The sequence below is a fragment of the Glossina fuscipes genome, unplaced genomic scaffold (genome assembly GCF_014805625.2).
Source record: "Glossina fuscipes isolate IAEA_lab_2018 unplaced genomic scaffold, Yale_Gfus_2 62, whole genome shotgun sequence".
Lineage (NCBI taxonomy): Eukaryota > Metazoa > Arthropoda > Insecta > Diptera > Glossinidae > Glossina > Glossina fuscipes.
Genome location: NW_023998434.1, coordinates 247,820 through 271,094, shown reverse-complemented (window position 1 = coordinate 271,094; position 23,275 = coordinate 247,820). Strand labels below are relative to the sequence as shown.

Below are 23,275 nucleotides of genomic sequence, written 5' to 3'. Positions count from 1 at the left end.
ATACATTGGAATTTGATATGAATTTGTAGCAGTACGCGAATAGGCAATTAGTGTTTTTCATTCCCTTTTCTCGGAACATTTTTGTTCATGAAACGAATTTAAGAATTTTCACCAACTTTCCTTCCTTCTTAATAACGGTATTATCTTTGCATAAAGATGTGATTTGAAATGATACGTTATACGACGATATAATACAATCTGTCGGTCACTTTTTAATTAAATTGTAAAATTCCAATAATAAATTCGCCCCTCCCGAACTTAATTTTCAGTTTAAAAGAATGTCGTACAATTACTCCTCAAGTGATCACAATTGACATTAATAATAAATTTTTCGGAATGCATATGATTCATATGATACGATAGATCATAGGATACAGTGCAATATGACTAAGAAACTTGTAGAAATATTTTCGAAGGGCCTCTCTCTCCGATCTTAATTATCAGTGAGAGAGAAACTGAGTAGTAATCCCTGAAGTCCTGTCGAGCAACGTTATATTATGGCTTGAAATACCTATGATTTATAAGATACGATGTACGACAAGTCGATAGATTTTGGAAGTTTTCTCTCGAAACGCTTCTCACCGAATTTAGTGGCGAAGTGCTACTGAGCGGCAGAACAGCATGATTTGACATGACATGAGAGCCAATAAAAAATTTATCCCAAACCTAGTTTTCAGTAAAAAGATATAAATTAATTTCCAGTGATGAGCTGGCAAGCAGCATGAATTTATGATTTCTAATGTATACGAGACAATATAGCACAGTGTCCATTGGGCAATGTCTACCTTAGAAGGTAAAGTTTTCTTTAAAGGCGACCCCTATTTTGAAGTAACACCTATCATTCAATAATTTCGTACGGTAACGTAGTAGATGTCGCCATTGCTAACGAATCCATAGATGGCATCAATCATTAAACAAAATCTGCCAAAAATTTAATGAAATTCCGATCATTAAATGATTTACAGTTAATGCACAAATCCGTCTCAAGCTATTTTTGCTTTCGAATAAATATTGAACTCTTTAAAAAGTCTCGCAAATAAAGTTGTTTACAAGCACGACATTATCTCACAATGGGAAATGATTAATTTCTCTTCATTTGATTTTATTCTTATGTTCCCTTTTAGCAGTAATACGAAGCCTTTTTATGAAAGAAAAAAACAAACCTATAGACGGGACGACTATTTTGAATGAATACCTTCGAGGAAAACTTTTCAAAAATTGGTACAAGGGGATCTACTTTCCTTTTCTTTTTTATTTTTTTTCTTGTCTTTCTATTTTATTTGTTACCTGTCGTCTTCACTTTTCTGAAATTGTTTTAAGCTTTTAGCAGCATTTGTATGCCGTCATTGTCAAGTACGTAATTAAAACTAATTGGCAAGGAAATGTTTTCCTACATTACTTTTTTATAAGAATTATACGCATATATAAATATATATATAAATAAATATATATATATATATATATATATATATATATATATATATATATATAGAGAGAGAGAGAGAGAGAGAGAGAGAAGATACACACACATATCCATGCATACGCCGGAAAACGTGACTACTACGCTAGGCACGAAGTTATAATCTTGAGCTTATTAAACGTTATCAAATCGACAGAACTTGTGTTTGTTTAATACTAAATAACATACATAAGCTGCTTAACGATGAAAGAGTGAAAGAGAAAGCGAGAGAGAGAAAGAGAGAGAGAGAGAGAAAGAGAGAAGAGAAGAAAATAAAATGAAAAAAAAAATAGATTGAGGCATCCTTTAATAGAATAAATTAAATTTTTTCGCGTAGTTTAAAAAGCACAAAAATTCGCATTTTTCCTTGTGAATGCGCTTTCGAGCGCTTACAAGGGAATTGAGTTGTCTGGTGAGGGATAATATACAAAATATTTATTTGGTTAGAAGAATAAATAAAAAAAAAAATGAAAAAAAAATGAAAATAATAATAACGGAAAATTTTTTGATTATCATTCCGTTCAATTCCCAGCATACAATTTGCTAAAAAAGAAACGGCAAAAATTGCCAGAGCAACGTTTGTTGTTGTTATTGTTTATATTTGTTTTGTTATTGGTTTTATTAAACTAAACGAAATGTTTTAAATAATTTTCTGTATAAAAATGTGTATGGCTGTGTTAGCTTCCTCGTAGGAGTAAGTATAAATAAATGTGTGTGTGTGTGTGTGTGCGTGTGTGTTTGTATGCGTAATTCCCCAAATGAAGCATGTTGGCAACAACTGATAACAGAAAGTGTCACAACTATTTGTAGTAGCCTTCAAAATTACCACAAAGTTGGTCACTGAAATTCATATATAAACACAGGAACAAGCACATGCATACACACATACACATACCCATAAACTCTTACACTCAAATAGCTTACACACTCATAATATCATATATAGATATAAACACTACTCGAGTGATTGTTATTTCAGGGATTTGTGGTAATGGTAGTAGTAGTAGTAGTAGTAGTAGTAGTAGTAGTGATGCTGATGGTGCGGTATAATGCTGTGTGTGTTTGAGCTAAATAAAATATTCATTCAATTTGCAAAATAACCAACAAAAGCATTCTAATTAAAATTCCATTTAACAGTAAGCCAGATGATGATGATTCAGCTTCTTCTCTTAACGATAAATGAGTTTAGCTCAAGCCAAAGCAATTTCATTTTTATTAAGGGTTCACGAAGCGAGACGAGGGCATTGCTAAAATCCATAAAGAAAATAACGCGGAAGCCAAAGTTCTATGTATTTAAGATAAATTATTAAAAATTTTTCTTCTCTTCTTCATCGTCATCTGCATCTGCCCGTTCACCCCTATATGCCATTCTATATGCTCAATTATGATAGTACTTTATGGTAATCTTGAAATGAAACCAAACATTTTGTCATAATTATTAACATCAACAACTCATGACGGTCTTGATTATTTTTTTTCTTTTTTCTTTACACCAAAAAGAAAAACGAAAACAAACACACAAACAAAAATTGCTTTTACCGCTAAGTATAATTTTTGTTTATGTTGCCATTGCTTGTATACTTTTCTCGAGCAACATTAGTCACTTTTTTTTTTTTGCAATAAAAAAGAAAAGAAAGAAAGTCATTTAATATCATGTCCTTCAGTTTGGCTTAGAACTCATGCAAAAAAAAAAAATAAGAAAAAAGTGTCACTCTTGCCCACCACAAATAATCACAATTTGCTTTTCATACTTTTGACTCTGTTATGCTGACTTGTTGTCTGCCCGCTTGGCTGACTTGGCAGGAAACAAATGCAAACAAAACGTTGGGGAGGCCGAAAAGGAGTAGGAGTAGAAGTAGCAGTAGAAAAAAAAAACAAAAAAAAAGAAACCAATTCTTTTTTATTAATCATCGAAATCGCTTTTAAAAATGTCTTTTAAGTTATTGTTGCCGTTGTCGAGTGACAGGTTGGTAGGTATAAAAATTGAAAACGAGAAAAAAAAAGAAAAAAAAAAAAACCGTAAGCAAAGAGAATATCAAGCGTACATAAACATATACAGCCAAAGTCTACTATTACTAAATGATATTTTTAGATGGCTTGTCTATCATTCTGGTCAGTTGATTGCTAAGGACTTGGTCGTTTAGTATCATTTTGTTAAAAGTTCTTAAAACGTAATAAAAAGCAGCTAAAGGAAACCTAAAACTCAACCTTAAAATAAAAATGACTTTTTATCATATTTTGCTGTTACTATTGTCGTTGTTGTCGGTCTTCTTGCTTTTATTATTGTCGATGTCGTTGTCGTTGTCGTTGTCGTTGTTTTTGTCATCGTTGCCGTTGACGTTCTTCTGTTCAATGTAACTTGAAAACCCGAAATTACTTTAACGTTTTTCATGATGAAATTCCAAAAAAAAAAAAACAAAAAAAGCTCCTAAATGCAAAGCAAGAAAGAAAAGGTAGAAAATGTAAAAAAAAAGAAGAGAGGCAAAACAAAAATAAAGCAGACATAAGTTAACTTGTTAAGTGTGATGAAAATTGCTTCAATTTGTTTTCGGTAGGTACCGAAACACATTCTCCAACAAATGTGTGCATGAATTTTCTATGCCATTATGCATACGTAAAAGTATATTTAAAGTAAGCGAAATGGAGCAAAATAAACTAAAAAAAAAATATCAAATTACTATTAAGCCCTAAGCTTTGCTTTTTTGAAATTTATTGCAAAAAAAAAAAAAAAATGAAAAATAAAAAATAATAATAATAATAAGACAATAAAATTACATTCGTCTATAGCCGAATATTTCACACCCATCATCTTTATTTAAAAGAAAAATCAAAAGTAAAGAAAAAACTTTGGTATTCCAAATGGGCGTGGACGATTTTCTCTTTTTCTCGCTTCGAACAAACAATGAAATTTTTATTATTTTATCTAATATAATGGTTTAAGCAATTTTCTTCCTTTTTGGAGATGGAAGTGTTCTACCTTTCCATACCTATTGTATACGAGTATTTCAACTGACTCATCTCCTAATACCAACCAATATGCAAGAATATATTTACAAGATATCTGATGAGGATAATATTTCCCATGCAAAAACCGAAAGAGGAAGGGTGGGATGGACGGACAAATGGACGTGATGAGCACTAAAATTACGTTCTTTTCAGAACGTGTCATAGTAGTTGCGAAGTCTGGCTTATCAGTTAGCTAATCAACATTGAAACTTTAAATATTCAAAACATTTCTCTCTTATGATTTGTTTTAGGTTTTAGTTGTACTAAATGCACTTGCAGGCCCAATCATACTCATGCTCACATCTTTGACTATAAACCAAACTAAGAAAAATATTGTAATCACTTTCTACCGAAATTTATCAAATGTTCGCAGTAAATACAGTCGACTTATCGGATCATACTGGACAAATATTTTATAAATTACTTTATGTCTACAAATTGAGAGCTATACTTATATACATTTCCTTATTTGTATAAAATTTTTAAGGCAACTATGGGCGGCCGTATAATCCGATTTAGTTGATTCTTCGACTTGACAGATAAAGAAGATAAGAAAGAAGAGTTAAAAAGGTTCCATTTGCAGTTCTTAAGTAAAAATTCCACAGTTTGCGGCTTGCATTTAAAAAGAGCGAGAAAAAAAATCCATTTTGGACCTGAAGGATAAGACAAAATTTTGATGCTTCAAGCTTGTTCTTCCAAATAAACTTTTGTTATAGAAATCCTGATATCAATAGAGAACACATTAGTGAGATAGTTATTCATTTGTAACTAGTAAGTGCGCACATGTTCATTTAATAATTATATTCCCTGTGATTGGTGTCAAATTTCAGTTTCTCTTATCAATTTGTGCAGCTAAGGCGTAATGTTACCTTATAAACATGCAATTAGGAGTCATATTCTTCGAATTGTTGACAAGAACAGCAACCAAACAAATTTTTTTTTTTTTTTTTTTTTTTGCACATGCTTGTTCCTTTGCTCACACCAATTAAAAGATTTTTTAATAAACAGAGAACAGCTCTTGCAAACAAAAAAAAAAACCATTAATTTCATAGCATCTCCTCTTCTCTTCTCTTTTTTTTTTTTTTGTTTTTTTATCTAAAATAAAAATGTGAAAATTGAAAAATATTGATTTGAAAAAAAAAAAACCCGTCAGTTTTTGGGACAACATTTTTTTTTTTTTTTTTTGCAAAATTAATTTAAAGTTAGCCAATCAAAATATCCCATTCGCTTCGCTAGATATTATTAACAAGCAGCTACAGTTCAACTGTGAAATCAATCGATTTCGGATTGATACACAACCACATCGAAAAGCATACGTTCGAGAGAAATGCAATTAAAGTTGAAAGTAATTGCAGTTCTATGTAAAGGCTTTGCTCGATCATCGATCGATTTTTTGAGACACATAACGAACTCGGCTTCAATAGAATCCTTTGAATGGCATTTTTGAACATTTAACGAATTATTTTAGACAATTAAAGAAATATTGACGAAATAGTTTCACCTCTCAAACCAATTTTGATTAGGACGGTCAGTGCAAAAGTACGAATCTTGGAGCCTTTTTCTAATCATTGATAATCAAATAAAACGATTACTGCCATACAATTTTCATAAATTTCGAGTTGTTATCTCATCTTGTTAGCAGGCGAGTTGTGGCCCCTTTAAAGCCAGGCTTGTGATATTTAATCGATTACATATTGCGATGGACTTAGCTAAGTCGCTTAAGAATCTTGCGATAGGAAACATGTACCTGGTCGTTCAAGGTTTAGAAAGCTTCTTTTTCTTATGTATTACCTATGACACTAAAACCCATATACTTCAACAAGTTGATGCTTATGTAGATACTAATGCGGCATCTTTTAAAAGGACCTATGGATATTCGCTTTCATTTATTGCCGATCTTTTTCTGGAAAGTTTTCAATGCCCGCAGTTATTTGGTCAGAGAAAATCGTTATTCAGAAAATCCTTAACAAATTTTTCAAATGGAAGTTAGTAAGCACACAAAGGTAATATGAAAAGCAGTGATTTGGAATGAAATCTGGTAAATTTTTTTAATTTTTTTGTTATTTCAATTTTTAATTTAACCCTTGAAAGTATACATCTTCTTTCATCTGCTCCCCGCGAAACATGTTTAAAGAAACAAGAGGAAATTATGTGAGGTTAACAAAGAGCATAAAAAGCTATAGCCCTCAACTAGTTTTGTTACTATACCAAATGCGTAAAAATTGCTTATTGTTAGAACCGATTAAACAACAAGTCCATATGTAGTATTGCCAGTTAATTACTCATTTTTGTTGAAATATTGCAAATGATACAGAGAACTAATTTGAGCAATTTTTACTACGAATGAAATTGTTTTCATTTTCTATAGAAGAGAAAAACTAAGCGAAATGCTTAATTCTTTCATTTTTCATGCCTGATAAAGAAGCAATTTTTTATTAATAGCCAAGTTTGTGATATCATCTTTGAAATTTTTAAAACATTTCATATAAATTCAAGTGAAAGCGATTAATTTTAGTTAAATCAACAAGTTTTATGATTTATTAAATTTTATTTTGCTCCTCTGTTAGAGAAAGAATAAGTTCTTTATTATTTCAATCTTTTCTTTGTTGCTTTCGTTTCTATGGCATTATACCAATAGGCAGTGTAATAGATTGGTATTTTCTGCTTGATCAACTTTCATAATTCCATGTGTAAATTTTATTGCCTAGGTATGGGCGCGGTATATAAAATTCGTAATGTCTACTTTTTATGGCAAAAATATAATGCTTAACGTTGCCCAAATTTTGGCGTAAATTAAACTTTTTCTTTTGCAATTGAATATAGACAATATAAGGGAGATAGAGAATAAAAAAAATTAAGCTAAGCATAATATTACATATATATTTCAATTAAATTCATATAACTAAATTACACTAAATATGTTCGAAAATACTATTGATAATATTTTTGACGAATAAAAAACACAAGTAAATAAATAAATAAATAAATAAATAAAGTAATAATTATTTACTGCGTATGCATTTTCAACTTTTCAAACATTATATTTTATTTAGTCGAATTATAAATAATACATGATCAATCAAAGTAATCTCATCAACTAATATTTGTTATTTTGCAAAACATTCATTTCATTTATTATATAAATCCTATTTGCATTAATTAAATCAATCACCATCCAACAAACAATCCGTCCATCATCTTAACACGCTATGGGTGACAATTGTTTTATATCAATTTATTTAAATATAAATTGCATTTGATTTATATTAGTAAAGAGAGATATGGGTATGCAAATGTGCGTGTGTGTGTGTGTGTGTGTGTGTGCAAGTATTCTAAGTGCGTTACAAAAATCCTAATAGATTTTGCGAGTTTTTATTAATATCGTTAACACGAATTACAAATATAAATATTAATATTATCAGATTAATTTATTATAGCTATGAAGTATCACTTGAATAAGCATTCTATTGAGTTTATCAAGTGTTTGAATTGTCTTTGTACCATCTGCTTGATCCTTTGATAATTAAAAAAAAAAAAAAAAAAAATTGAAATCAATTCAATAAAGAAAGCAATAACATAACATAAGTGTCATTAATTTTATAATAAAAATTATCAATCACTCACTCATTGACAATAACAAAATCGATTTTAAACGTTACGTATATAATATAATAAAATTAATACCAATCATTAAATAAAAGAAAATTAAGAAGAAATAATGCGATGATAATATAATTACTATGATCTTTTATAATTTGTTTTTTGTGAGGAAATTTTTACATTGTGTCGAAGTTTATTTCAAGCCACCAAGACACAGTCTTACAGTTAACATTGGACTCGTATAACACAATATTTTCTGTACGACTATGTCACAGTAGATGAGCTTATAATGTCATTTCCTGGTTATGTGCGCGTATGTTTGCGACTTACACGCTATAGAAGAACACTTCCGTCTGATTAGCAGCCAGCTGCTAACCGGCAACTGTCAACATAATGAAAACATCACTTTTATTATACAAACGCACATATATATACATATATATATATATATAAATATATATATATATTATGCTATGCTATGCTATGCTATGCTATGCTATGCTATGGTATTAACGTCATGTTAAAGAAAAAAAAAAAAAAAGTGTAAAGAGAGCAAAAAGATTCTATAATGCGATCGAACAATGGAAATAATTTCGTAATCAACTTCATCGCTATGATTACAATCAATAAAAGCCAACAGCCATGCAAACACATGCAAACTCAAAAACACATTCATAAACACAAACACACACACACACACACATGCATATATATGAACATATATTTTTAATAAGAAGCTTGTCATCACATGATTTTCATCGCTCTTATTATTATTATTATTATTATAAAATATAAAAGGAAAATGTTGAAAATTTCAAAAATAAACTCTAAAGCCGTTGTTAAGCAATAGCAGACAAAGCCACCACTGGCAACGATATGTTTTCATTTTGCTACTTGTTAAACTTCACTACTCTTCTTCGGATAAAAAATGAAAAGAAATTCTCTAAAATTTTGATAAGGATATACCAGGATACGTTTACGCAGCGTTGTTCACTGCTTTTGATGAACATTGAATTCACACATAGTGGTGTGGCAAACTATAGTAAAGTTCGCTTTATTCATATCAAAAACCTAGAGTGCGGTCTAATACGTTTATGAGTGTTGGTACGTGCATAAGTTTGTTGTTGTTGTTGTTGTTAGTTAGTTATTATTAGCGAAGAGTTCTCGAACAATAAATTCATATCGAACACAGTGACATTCTCCATTCATTCAAGCAACAATAGAGTCGAGTTGCACAACAAAACCACTTCCTACGTTGATATATTGTATATGAACGAAAATATTATCAACAATAGCACAACTTATATATATATATATATATAGATATATATAAAATTTGTACTCATATCCTCTCGTCATCAACACTCCCACTCATACGACACATTCAGAGACCACGGTATATAACATTATACAGCGTATACAAATACCAACAAGTACATATCATAACGTTTCAGTATTTGGACTAAACACCCATCTCACGCATACGAGCAGATAGAAGTTCATATGGCTACATAAATGAAGGATACTTATGCACGATGTTATATACTGTACTGTATTCTACATATATATATATATATATATATATATATCACTTTTTCTACCTTCGCGTAAATCCTTTGCTGTTCACTATGTTCATGCGGGCAAACATGCGGGTGGGGTAACTCAACTCAGACATAACTCTATGATGATACTGATAATAAAATCTGTATAGTTTCTGTCGCCACTGCTTAACAATAGATGTATACTACGTTTGCCAACTGTTTCGTAACTTACGGATTTTGATCACTTAGTAAAGACTCTTCGTCTACGTATAGATTGTTCAAACCATATGTTATTTACGAATTGAATAGAATTGATTTGTATTCTGCCCATTGAATCCAGTTATCTTTATTTGGATCTGTTCGAATTTGCATTCAATTAAATCAGATTGAATTGAATCGAATTAAACTAAAGTGAATTGAATTAAATTGAAGATAGTATAGAACATTTAGTTATGCACACACATATATACCTAGAGTTAGCGAAATAGAAAAGCTGATAAATGGGAAATTGGAGTGAGTTTAAATGAATCGAATTGAACTGAATTGATCTGAATCGTCAGATTGATTTTATTCGAATTGAATAGAATAGAATTAAACCGAACCGAACCGAACCGCTTAACTGAATCAACTTAAATTTTACCGACAAGGATTGCATGAGATTGAAGGTAACGTAAGAAATTAATTTGAATTGCAGTGAATAGAACTCAATGAGACTGAGTTCGATTTTATCTGTCAATATGTCTCTGGAACTCGGTGTTTGTTGGAATTTTCATATATTCTTACTTTGTTAGCAGTTACAAGCAAAAATATGTATCGCAACTTCATAAATATCATGGTGTCACTCAGCGTGGGATTGTATTTTTCTACATAGACATCTGTTAAAATTTATTAACTCTTTGCACTCTGCACATTTTTTTACAAATTTCTTCTTCGTAGGCAATTTCAGGCATTTTTTCTATTAGTTTGTATAGAAAAAAAAATCGTCATAGCCAAGGTGGTGGTAGGTAAGGATGGATAGAAATGGATTGTCTGCAGCCGTTACCAACGTGACGAGAATTCAAAGAATTCGATATTTCAAAAGGCCTCTTATTTCAAATGGAATTAAATTTTCTTCTTCTTGGAAATTGTTAAACTACCTCACTACCTACTACAGTTCAGTCAGTTAAAGCAATAAGAAAAAAATCTAGATAAAGTAAAAGTTTCAAAGTATTCTTGTCGCCAGCAATGCATTGCACGATTTTTGCAATTAAAAGCCAAAGATTAATAAAGCAAGTAATTACCTTTCAAATCTTTACGAAAAGTAATAAACATTCACGATACGACCTAGGGTCAATACAGTTGCTTCTTCTTGCTTGTTTACTTATTTCATATTAGCAAAGTATCGTTATATCGTAGTAAAGTTTCTGCATAGTTTAACTTATTACTCTTTTGCATACATAAAAAGTCTTGCGTACAGAAAAAAACAACAACAACAACAACAACAACAACAACAACAACAACAACAAAAAGCAATGTGTTTACATTGAACAAGAACTAATCATCATGCCATTCATACCTTGCAAAAGCATATAAAGTAAAGTAAGTAGAAGTTGAAGTAAGAGCAAAAGCGACATTAACTTCAGTATTGACAGTTTTGTCACATGACAGTTATTGTGTTCATGTTGCCTACTATTTAAATAGTTTTTCATTTAAGCATCTACCCCATATACTGTGTGTGTGTGTGTGTGTGTGTGTGTATCTGTCATCGCAACGTATTGCACATAAATATTAAGTTGATATAAAAGTTGATTTCGTATTTTTTTCTTTTTGAACACAAAAAGCAAACTGACTAACGTCCGTTCAATACACTTTATGTTGCTTTCAAATTCTTAAAAATGGGCAGCTGTTTACTTAACCAAGCAAAACGACTACCGTTTACACCTATTTTTCTCTGAGTTGACTTTCAATATTGACAATTTGATTTGATTGAAGTAATTGATCGATGACCACCACAAGCAGCAAACACATATGCTTCGAATGCTTCGAAAAAAAAAGGGAGTAAATGTCCCTCTCGTCAAAGGTAAATATTCAAAAAGCGAAAAAAACTTTTGCCTTAACCCAATATCAATTGAATTTTAACGTTTGATTTTAGAGGCTATCGAGCATCATAGCGTTCTTTTCTCTTGCTTTTAATCAAACATTTATATGATAAGATTGAAACATAATAAATTTTATATTATTTGGTTGAATTGAAAACAAAAAAAAGCAATTAAACGCCGCCGCAACGCAGTTTGTGTTTTTTTGGTAAAAAAAAAAAAAAAAAAAAAACCGTTTTATGTTTCAATTCGGAAAAATTGAAATATGATGTTAACAAACGTCGCCAAAGTAAAGTAACAGCCAATGCAATATTGTATGATGTCAACCATAGTGATGGATTCTCTTTTTTTTTTTTTTTTTCCTTTTATTTTTTTGGTTTGAATGACAAACATATGCGTTGAATATACAGCAACAATATGTATCAGCATCAGCATAAGCATCAGCATCAGTCATTGCCAAAAAAGAGAACCTACTCGACTATTACAAATTCAAATGCCTTTACCAAGCCACTATTTAAAAATATGAATTTTGTTAATTGCCTAAGAACTTGCAGGAAAAGAATAGTGCAAGATGAGAAATACAAATTTGAGTAAGCATGACTGCGCGTGTGTGTCAGTGTGCGTATATATACGTATACGCATAAATATGTGATTGTTCGTATACTTTTATCACTTTTTTTTTTCTTTCTTTCTTATCATTATAAAGCATCCCCTCATTACGGCTTAGAAAGGAAAATTGAAAGAAAAAAATCTACTAAAAGGAAATTTTGAAATTTGCTAATGTGACGACGAGTCTCATGAAAAATTATGCAAAAATTTCCTTTTTTCATACAAATAATTTTGACGATAATTTCTCGAATATTCTCTTAGATGGCTTTCTATTTGCTTGCATACTGTTGCTTTTTCTTCTTGCCAAGATTAGATTTTGAAAACGACAATCAAATTAAATGTTCATGCATGCATAAGGCTTTCATATATTGGTAAGTAACATTAATTCGTTTCGTTGAAGGGGAAAATTACGGTAAAACACATACGGTTTAACAGGGACTCTCATTAAATATTGATCATGAATCAATTAAGATGCTGTTAACTTTCTTTTCAATAATGCAAACAATCTTAACTGACCGCAACGCTTTGGAGGATACGATAATTTCCTAGCATTGTCGTAGTAAGCTTAAGAGGTGTTCAAGAAAGAGCATATGTTACAATTCAAGAAGATGCCTGCAATTACCCTTTCACCATAACATCCCGGTTCAGCCGCGAGTTATCAGGTTTGCAATAGGTGTAACTTAGCTTTCAAAACGAAGCTCCGACAACCGACAATCTCCCCGGGTATCACGTAAAAAATATGGCATCTCTGATATACGTATATTCTGTGAAGGCAACGATTGAAGCAACCCACGACATTCTATGCAAACCGGCTGTTGGCTGCCGGTGAAGACGATGGAAGATGATTATATATCGCGTCATAAATATCGCACATGGTAAATATCGCATTTTGGGCAGGATTTGGCAGCACTCTCTTGGTGTTTAACAAGTTCACCCTATTAATATATAGATATTTATTTATCGAATGGGGCGTCCACGTCCGATTTGACTGAAATTGTCGTATGAAAGTTTTATTTTTAGAAAAAAAAAAAGGGAGAAAAATATTAAATTGACAAACTTCCTTGATTTTATTACACCCACCGCTGAAGGATGAACTATAGCCATTTCGTCGCAATCTTTGCAAAAGCCAAAAGACCCTATAAGGTACGTACAGTCTTGAGCTGATTCACATTCGGAGTTGATACGGCTATGTCTGTCCGTCTGTATATCCATATGGATGTATGTTGCTGATACACTCTTCATCGCATAATTAAGCCATTGCGAACCTTGCGGCCTTGAAAATGGACAGATCCACTGTAAAGCGTGCACTAAAGGAATCTTTGCCTCTCTACACAAAAATTTGCAAAGTTTTGCTCATTACTCGTAAACTATAAAAGATGAAAGGCTAAAATTTTTTAAATTTATTTACTGAAACACCCTACTATTTAGAATAATGAAAAAATCGGCCACGTCCACACGAGGCCACTTTTTCGTTTTTTTTTTTCACATTTTTGACGTTTCCTATTTATCGCTTATACCCTACACCGAATAGGCAGAATGTTGAAAATTATTCTACATATTTTTCACATACATCGAGATAAAAAAATCAACCACACCCTCATTAAGTCGTAAATGATCAAATTTGTATTTTATCCAAAGTCTGAAAACTCCTTACTACCGATACAGTGACAGTAACTTAGCAATAGCAATACCAACCTTTTCCTACAGCATCGCGATAAGGTATATGATAATGTATGCATGTTGATTGATATTGGTATAATGAAATGAATGAATGGTTTTGCTTGTACACGATTTAGCCCCAACAGAGTAAAGCTTTCTTACTTATTCTTCATTACTATTCACATGACATGACATGATACACGATTAATAGCACAGTACACATGTGAAGTGAATGCATTTTCATTTTATCATAGTATCAAATATCTTTAGCAAATTAGTGAGTAAATTTAAAAAAAAAAAATAAAAATTTGACTTTAATTAAAGCTTACAATAAATAATATTGGATTTAATTTCATTAAATAAATGATTAGTAATTCAATTTTAATTAGACATTTTATACAAAGGCAGGTAGTCGTATAAAATCTTTTATTTTTTCGAGCTTAATTTCCGCCCTCATAAGGTTTGTTTTTTTCTTCTTTCTTTTCTTCTTTGGTAAGCGAAGTGAGGCAAAAACGACAAATTCTTATAATTTTCATTTGGAAATTGACATTGCCATGGAGGAGTTAGTGGCATAGTGTTGTACTATTTTAATAATTTTATAATTTTCTTTCTTTTTTTTTTTTTTTTTTTTGTTCTATTTCATTAACACAAGGACTTAAAAACTTTAACGTTGACTTTCATATAAAATGAAAATACTGCACTTAGAACATACATTCAGATATAAAACATATATATAAATGCATGTTTCCCGAGCTAGTGCTTACGAAGAGGCAACTGTTCTTAAAACAAAACAAACACCAACTTATTTACAGTTGGAAACAAACTAATTATTTTCATGATTTTTATGGTGTTGTCTTATACTTGGATGCCGTTATGATTACAATTGTTGTTGTTGTTATTGTTGTCATATGCACGCATACCATCATAATCACAAAACGAAATGAAAAGCGTAACTAAAAAAAAAAAAAAAAAAATACAAAAAAACAAACAACAGAATGGCATACGTCGTGCAGCAAAGAGAAGCTTTCAGAATATTTTTACAATTTAATCCTTTTTAAGTGTCAAATAATTACCAAGTTTAACAGTTGAAGAACATAGAGCATAGCACCACGTCTATATAAGTAATTGTGTGTGTATGTATGGGTGTATGGGTGTCCGGGTATGCCGGTGTATGACTTACTCCCTCCCTCCTTCCCTATTTCAAAAAACTTGCCTTTTCTTTCTTCCTATTTTTTTTTTTTTTTTTTTTTTTTTTTTTTTTTTTGCATGTTATAAATTTCTTTTGTCTTGTATAGTGCATGTATGCTGAGGGAAAAGCTAACAATGATAACTATGCTGGCTTTTTGCATTGTATTACGCAAAAAATAGACAAATCCTCCTACGCTTTCATTTTCGTTTCTTTTTCCTTTCTTTCTTTTATTTATTTATTTATTTATTTTTTTATTTTTCTGTTATATATTTTCCTAAACTAAAACAGGACAGAAACTCTTCAAGTTTTAACATTAAATAAGATTGTTGTGATATCATTATACGTGAAAACAAGGTTCGCTGATGAAGGACAAAGACATATGTAAGGGTAAATGTATTTAACATTATATGCACACAACGATACGCATGAAGTTTCCGCAAAAAGAATAAAAAAAAAAAAAAACAACCGAAAAGAAAAGAAAAGAAGAAAAGAAGAAAGAAAACAAATATTACGTTAATGTTAAGTGTTTTTGTAACAATGCAGATAACTAACGATAGTGGAGAAACAGCAAATCCTTGACAATCAACCTAAATATAAATCTAATTCAGCAATGTTTGCTTCTCGCACAACGTTAATCTTATAAATACAGTTAATAAAGGTAAACTTGCCATACACTCGTTGATTATGACTAGAAATTCTTTTAATAAAAAAAAAAAAATAAATAAGAAGAAGAAAAAGAAAATGTCCGGACTTCCTTTATGTTTCGTACTAACAATACCCAATCAGCAATAAGCTGAAGATTTTCTTTTTCTTATTAAAGACAAAATGGATAAAACACATCCCTAAAGGGGTGGGGGATTAAGCGAATAAGGTGTCCTTAAGCCTTATCATATACACACTATCACCTTTTTTTATTATCACCCTTAGATATACAAAAATTATTTTTTAAATTTTCGTTATTTTCATATTTGGCACGCATCAGAACGGCCCTCGAAAATCTTAAATAGTGTACAAGCATAATTGTACTTTGACTGACTGCTTCTGGAATCAAAGTTAAAATCGTTAAAAATGAAAAAAATTTCTTATTTTAATTCTATCGATGGTGATTAAAAGCAGACTAAGATTACCTAGATTAGTAGATCCAAACTAAGGGTAAACTTTAAAATAAACACACACATTAATTAAGTAAAATGAAATAAACTCTGCCTATCAATTGTCTAATATTTGCTGGAAACCTTTTAAATCTGGAAACTGATCTCAAGCAAATTTCTCTTATGGCTGACAGCAAATGTCTACAATCATGACAATCATGAAGCAAAGTGATTCAGCTTCAGTAGCTTTTCAGTCAAATTATATTTGTGCTTATGCTAAAAACTCTCTTGTACATGATATTTACATATCTTGTTATTATGTTCATGGGCCTGTAATAAATGTACAAAATCTTCTTCATCCAAAGTGTAAGTCAAATATCTCTTGTCTTATAGCGAAATACACGATTATCCTAATTGCTGTAAAAATTAAGTTAATTTTTCTTTGCATTAACTTTCCAATCTGGAAAGTGCTTAACTGTAAACTATATAAAATTTCCATATGCTTCTCTCTATAAAAAAAAGAGATAAACAACAACTCGTAAATTGCCCGTAAAGCTAACCGGTTACCATTTATTGATCATAGTTTTAATTAGCAATATTTGCAATAAAAATTTATACAAATTTTAATAATAAATTCACGGTAATTACCCCCTTTTTTTAGGACATAATCGGACACAAATCGACATTATCGCTTAAGTGCAGATGTGAAAAAAAAAGTGTTTGTTTTTTTTTTTTTTCATTAGAATATACTTAACCTATAACCTTTCTTATTAAACCGCTCATTATTTTTTGGTAACTTTACGTTTTTATCCTCATATTTCTGGGATTAAATTCGTATCGTTGGATTGCGGGTTTGTTTTTTTTGGGTAGCGTTGAGTTTATTTATAAATAATTTACAAGATTTAATAGTCACTTATTTGCAGAATATAAATTTTTAACATTTCACAACACTGCACCCTATTTAAGTTCACACAAAGCTGATCGACTTAATTGCTTTGATTCTCACTCTCTGTTTCGCACAAATTTTGTGTTTAAAGATTGTACGATTGAATGCTTGTGGCCAGTACTCGTTGACCTTCACGAAAATTGTTTGGTAAGTGCGTAATCAGCCACCAGCTACATAAAGCCCCACGACTTTCAGGCCTTGGCTAATGAAGCAACGCAAAATCTTATTCGTTTTCAATATTTTAAGGGATTTCGTTCTCTAGAAATGCAGATCGACTCAAATGCAGGTGTTATTTTATCAAGTCTGCGCGTTTCGCAACGTTGGGCGGCGAAATCGTTTCATTAAATTAAAAATTCTCAACATTTTTTATACTCTTGAAAATACTGATTTGATAACGCAGATGTTCGAAGAAGTTCGCATTGTTCGAAGATGCGATTCTTATGAGCGTAACATTTACGAAGAAGTCAGAAAATCTATTAGATCATATGCGTAAACTTTCGCTTCGTTAGAGGGAACATGGAAGGTGCTGTTAAATGGTGCGCTATTCGATAATCCCTCCGAAAACTTTATGTGAAATAAATTTATTTATGCGAAGGAAGATAATTGGAAATTGTATTCAGCAGTCAGTAATTGATTAATGGCTAAGATGATCGACCACATTTATTTCAACATTTTAACAATAAATGTTCGTTTTTTCTTTGCCAGAGGTATTCTTGTAAATTCCATGAGAATACTGTGCAAAAAAGTTCGAAGGATCGAAGAAAGCTTCAATTCTGTTTTTGTCTTCTTTTCTTCTTGCTTTTCCGAGAAAAGCTACTTTCTCTGTCATCATATTCCTGCTTTTTTTCTTTTCGAAATCGCGTCAGATGTAAAGAATTAGAACAAAACTAAGATTAGAAGGAAACACATTTTTCCTTGTCACTTTTCCTTTACCGTTAATTATTGAAATTTTACATAACCTATTTTAAGGCTGGAATCAATACAATATATATGCTCTGCACAAATAAAAATTCTTTTTAACTAAAAGTTTCCTTTTTTCTTATTTTTTTTCCTTTTACCGCAGGAAACCTGACATGGAAGAGATGGTGTTTAGGAAATCCATACAATTGATATGAATTTTGTACGGTAAGTTTTCATGCCAAATTTCTATTAACGGACTAAAGCTTATTCTTTTATTATCTATTAACGGACTAAAGCTTATCATCAAATAGTAAACGTTCGATCTTTCCGACATATAAAAACTTGTTTTTGCGCGGCAAGAGTTATATAAGCGAAAAAGGGTCAAAAACTAACTCAGACAATCAAAATTTTTCACATCAATCACACAATGCCACAAAATAAATTCTTCAAATTAACACATATCTGGACCATTGTAATAATAATGACCCACTCTAATCCATTTTCAAGAGGGTTTATTCCTGAAGAGCAAAATATAATCCAAATACATTTTACTACCAAATTGTGTTAATAGGTTGGACACAACTACAAATAACAAACAAACGGACAGATAGGCAAAGATAGATGGACAAACGGACAGATAGACGAGCTTAAATTGTTTTAAAGAAGAATTTTGCATCGATCGCTATGATAAAAACGGGTTTATCTTAAATCCTGGCTTTTACATCCAGCCGCATAAACTTCTTGCACAGCAATTGTCATATGGTATAATAATTATTTATTAAAATTGAATAAGAAATGAAAATATAATCAGCCTATCGTCTCCTTGCTCAGTAAGAAGCAGCAGAGGAAGCTATATGTGTGTGTCTTTTTCTCGATTCAAAGACAATAAGAGAGGATATGTATGTATGTCCGTTGTATTCATTCTCCCTATGTCACATATTAGATCTATTTTCCTCATTAACTCATATTGTTTCTCATATCAAACGTACTGATCGAAAATTTTTTTTCTTAACAGCTTTGCTACCTTGATTACAGAGTGTAATGCACTGTAATGTCCCTGAATCGTTGTTTCGTATATACATTTCATATTTCGCTGTACATATATATATATATATATATATATGAAAATATATATATAGCTCTTTTGTATTTAGTTTGCTTTTAGGCTTTTGATATTATTTTGATAATGCAACAAAGTTATATTGTTACAATCACATAATCATACTTATCATCATCATTAAATATTAATGACAAATAACAACATTTCGTCTATTAATATTAACAAGAGAACTACTCATGATAATGGAAACGATGATGATAATGATGATAACATAGATATCTTTCTGTAATATCTATATATTTGAAATTGTAACACATTAAATGGCTGTTAATGAAAAGGCAATCAAATAGAGGCGCAATCAATGTATAATGTAATCATCATAATCACACATATTATATAAAAAAAAAAGACTATGAACATAACAATGATAATAATAATAATAATAATGTAAGTAAAGAGAATGATTTATAACATTTGCAATTAATAAATGAATTAATAAATTAAATGAATTTTGAATTCATTCGTGAAAGAGCGAACAAATGTATCCATATGACCCACGATTTTTCGATATAGGACGGATATCATAAATTTGAAACCCATTAGAAAGCAACAAGAATGAAAAATCTTACATGTCTTTGACATAGAGTCGTATGAGTCATGATCACTCGTAGAAATTCGTAATCGAATCGAATTATTATTACTGCTTACCTGCAATCATAAAAAAAGAAAAGCAAAAATTTAATATAATTAATATTTTCATCTTATACAAAAAGACTACTTGCAGAATATGTATATATATATATATATAATGTCTTACGGTAATAGTAAAACGAATAAAATATATAAAAATCTAAAGCAAGATTCTTTCTCTTCATAAAAGAAACGGTGCAATTATAAATTTGAACGTCAAAAACATTAATGCAAACTTATCTATGTAAACATACATAAATACATACACACCCACATTTATATATATATATATATATATATATATATAAACATAAATGCATGTGCGCGTATATATGGGTATACATATATATATCCATATATATGGTTATGTGTGCACATCTATATGCATGTATATATGTACATATACATATATATGGGAGTTTCTTAATTAAAAAAGTATAAGCAGATAATGAATAAGTTGAATAATTACCTGATGTCCTGAGCAAATTGAACCGTTAGGTATTCTTATACGAAACGGGCTGTGTACCGGACACGAGGTACGAGGACCCCAACGCGAAGTTGAGGGTCCTTGTATTGACATGCTATTTAAACTATTTGAACTACACGGATTGAAGATGGGGGGTGGAGGTAGAGGAGCGGCCGCAATAGCACCCGGACCTAGGCTTAAAGAGCTTAGCCCGCTCATGCTGCGGCAATGACCGCCTGTTGTTGCGGCGTCACTTGTTGTGCCCGTTAGGCCACCCAATGAAATATGAGATCCTAGTAGGCCGGCATTGTGGCCATGACCAACACTACCGGGAATTAATGATTGCGGATTTGGGGTTACCGCTGTAGCTGTCGCAGCATTGCTGTGATAGCACATGGCCCCAGTTGGAACTGTTGTTGCTGATCCTGTTGCCGCGCGATTGCCAATGCCTGTCGATGGCCATTGTATATAGCCACCGCCGCCACCGCTACTATTGCCTACTGCTACTCCTCCTGTTAGTGAAGACGCTGCCGCCGAAGCCGCCGTACCACGTAGGCTATTCGTTGCCGTATGTGAATCGCAACAGTGATCCACAGCAAAACTATCTTGGCTACCAGAGCATTGCAATCTGTGCGGTGGCGGTGGAGACGACTGACGCGAATAAATGTTTGTTTTGTACTCTCTTTAAATCTGAGTGGCTTTCTTACTCTCTCTCTCTCTCTCTCTTTCTTTCTTTGCTTCTCTCACTCTCTCCCTCTCTCTCTCTCTCTCTTTCCTCTTTTTTCCCTCTTTCTCCGTGAAAGTAAACTTTCCCCGCTACTAATGCCGAACGATCGCTTTGCTAAGCCTAGCTAGCCTAGCTGGTAATTGTTGACTCATAGAGATAGTTAGTTTTACACGCCAAGTCTTACAGCTTTAATGAATGAAAAATACTAAAAGTGACACTTTTTCTATTCCTTTTGCAAAATTTTTTCCTCTCTTCCTCCTGATCCGTGATTATCATAGGATATTCGAAATGATAAGCGGCCGCCCTTTTCTTTCTTTTCCTTTTTATCGACTTTTATCAAAGTATTTTTTTTTTTTTACAATATATGGATCACAGTATATAGTTGTTGTTCTTGTTGTTCTTGCTGTTATTCTTCTTGCTCTTGTTATTATCTTGTTTGTTATCGTCGTAATGCTATCATTATATATCGAGGATGTTGGTTATTGTTTTTTTTTTTTTTTTTTTTTTTTTTTTTTATGGCTGTTGCTTTTGCTTTCGACTTCCAAATAACAAATAATTTCTTTGACTAGTTTTTAACAATAACAAATAAACTAGTTTAACAATTATTTAACAATTATGTATATACGTATGCATGTACTAATATTGGTTATTATTATTATTTAGGTAAAATTTTTTCAAGTGTAGTGAAGTAAAGTGGCTTAGGGTATTTATTTTAAGAATTTATTATTATATTTTACAAGCTTGTTTTTAATTTTTTATATAATTATTTATTATTAATTTTTATCTAAAGTTATTTTGAAAAGTTCCACCGTACAAGTGTTTAATTTAAATTTATATTTATTTCCTTTTTTGGTGTTTATTTACTAATTGTTTTAATTTAATTATTGTTACAAGGTTTTAAATGATGTTTAATTTGAGCGAATTTTTTGTTTAGTTTTTTTTTCCTTTTCTCATGAAATGTTGACTACGTTCCGTGTTTTTGTATAGACGTTTTTTTTTTTTTTTTTTTCTTAATTATTGTTATGATCTTCGAGTTTTTTTTACTGGGATTTAAAAAGGTTTCGGTTTTTTTTTTTTTTTTTTGATTTAAATTTAACTTTCATCACAATCGCTTGTTTTCAATTAAAGTTTATCTTGTCATTAAGTTTTAGTTTTTTTTTTTCTTTTTATATACATAAATTTTGCTTTTAAGTGGTTTAGCATGCGTTTATGTTTTTTCTCTATTTATTTATTTATTTATTTAACTTCTTTTTTTTTTTTTTAATGCTTTTCATTCTGCAATTAAAATACGAAAGCAAAAATTCAATTAGTTCCTCTGCTAGCCAGAAAATTCTACTTGAAATCTCTTTCCCAAAAAAACAAAAAAAAAAAAAAAACAAGAAAAAACAAAAAAAAAAAAAACAAAGTAAAAAAGCATATTTATCCAAAGTTGCGTCTGTGTTACTTGTTAGTGGCAAATATGGTATGGCAGGAAAATTAACAGACGGGATTGAATAAAAAAGGAAAAAAAAAAAAGAAGAAGAAGAACAACACATATAAAAACTAAACAAAACAAAAGGAAAAACAATAACATAAAATGTGAATAATTTTCATAGAGAAATACAACACAAAAGGGGCAAAAATTTCATATACACTTACCAAAACCAAAGTTATTAAAAGAGTCGAGTAGAAATACCGCAAAAAAAAGGCTAACCAACTGAACGAAGAAAATACAAACAATGCATATTTTCCTGGATTTTTTTTTTTTTTTTTTTTTTTTATGTTGGTAAAACAATTAATTACATAAATACCAGTTTGTTTCGCAATTTTTAGATCATTTGGGAGAATTCTCGTAATAAATATTTCTTTTAACCTGAACGTAAACCAAAATAATTTAATTAAATTGAAATTATTTAGATTAGAAAGCAAATATGGAAAATTTACTTTACTAGCTATTGTTATTATCATTGTTTTTGTTGTTGTTGCTGCTGTTGTTGCAAATATTTTAGACGCAAACAAGATTTCATATTTCGTGTTATTCATTTGAAACAAGCAGTATCGCATAGACAATGTTATATGTATATATATATGTACTTAGCAGTACACTGAACAATGAATTTGCCTTAAATTTTTCTTTTTACAGAAAGAAATATCATAAATTTCGAATTATCATAATTTGAAAACAATATTTAATCGTTAAACTCTCTTTCATAGTTGTAGGTCGACTATACGTTATTGTATTTAAATTACTGTACATTTGCGCTAAACAAATTTTTTT

The 23,275-nt window shown here is 30.8% G+C and overlaps 1 protein-coding gene across 9 annotated transcripts in view; it reads right to left on the bottom strand.

The window, feature by feature from the left end:
• Positions 1–23,275, bottom strand: part of LOC119638034 (peripheral plasma membrane protein CASK) — a 122,502-nt gene that overhangs the window by 35,159 nt on the left and 64,068 nt on the right. Inside the window, exon 1 of one of the 9 annotated variants that reach the window (XM_038034615.1) lies at positions 20,295–21,373. The exons of the other annotated variants lie outside the window; for them this stretch is intronic. Within the exon in view, the coding sequence (XP_037890543.1) occupies positions 20,295–20,687 (393 nt within the window). The 5' untranslated portion in view covers positions 20,688–21,373. Of the gene's footprint in view, positions 1–20,294; positions 21,374–23,275 lie in introns of those variants that run through there. 9 annotated transcript variants of the gene reach the window in all.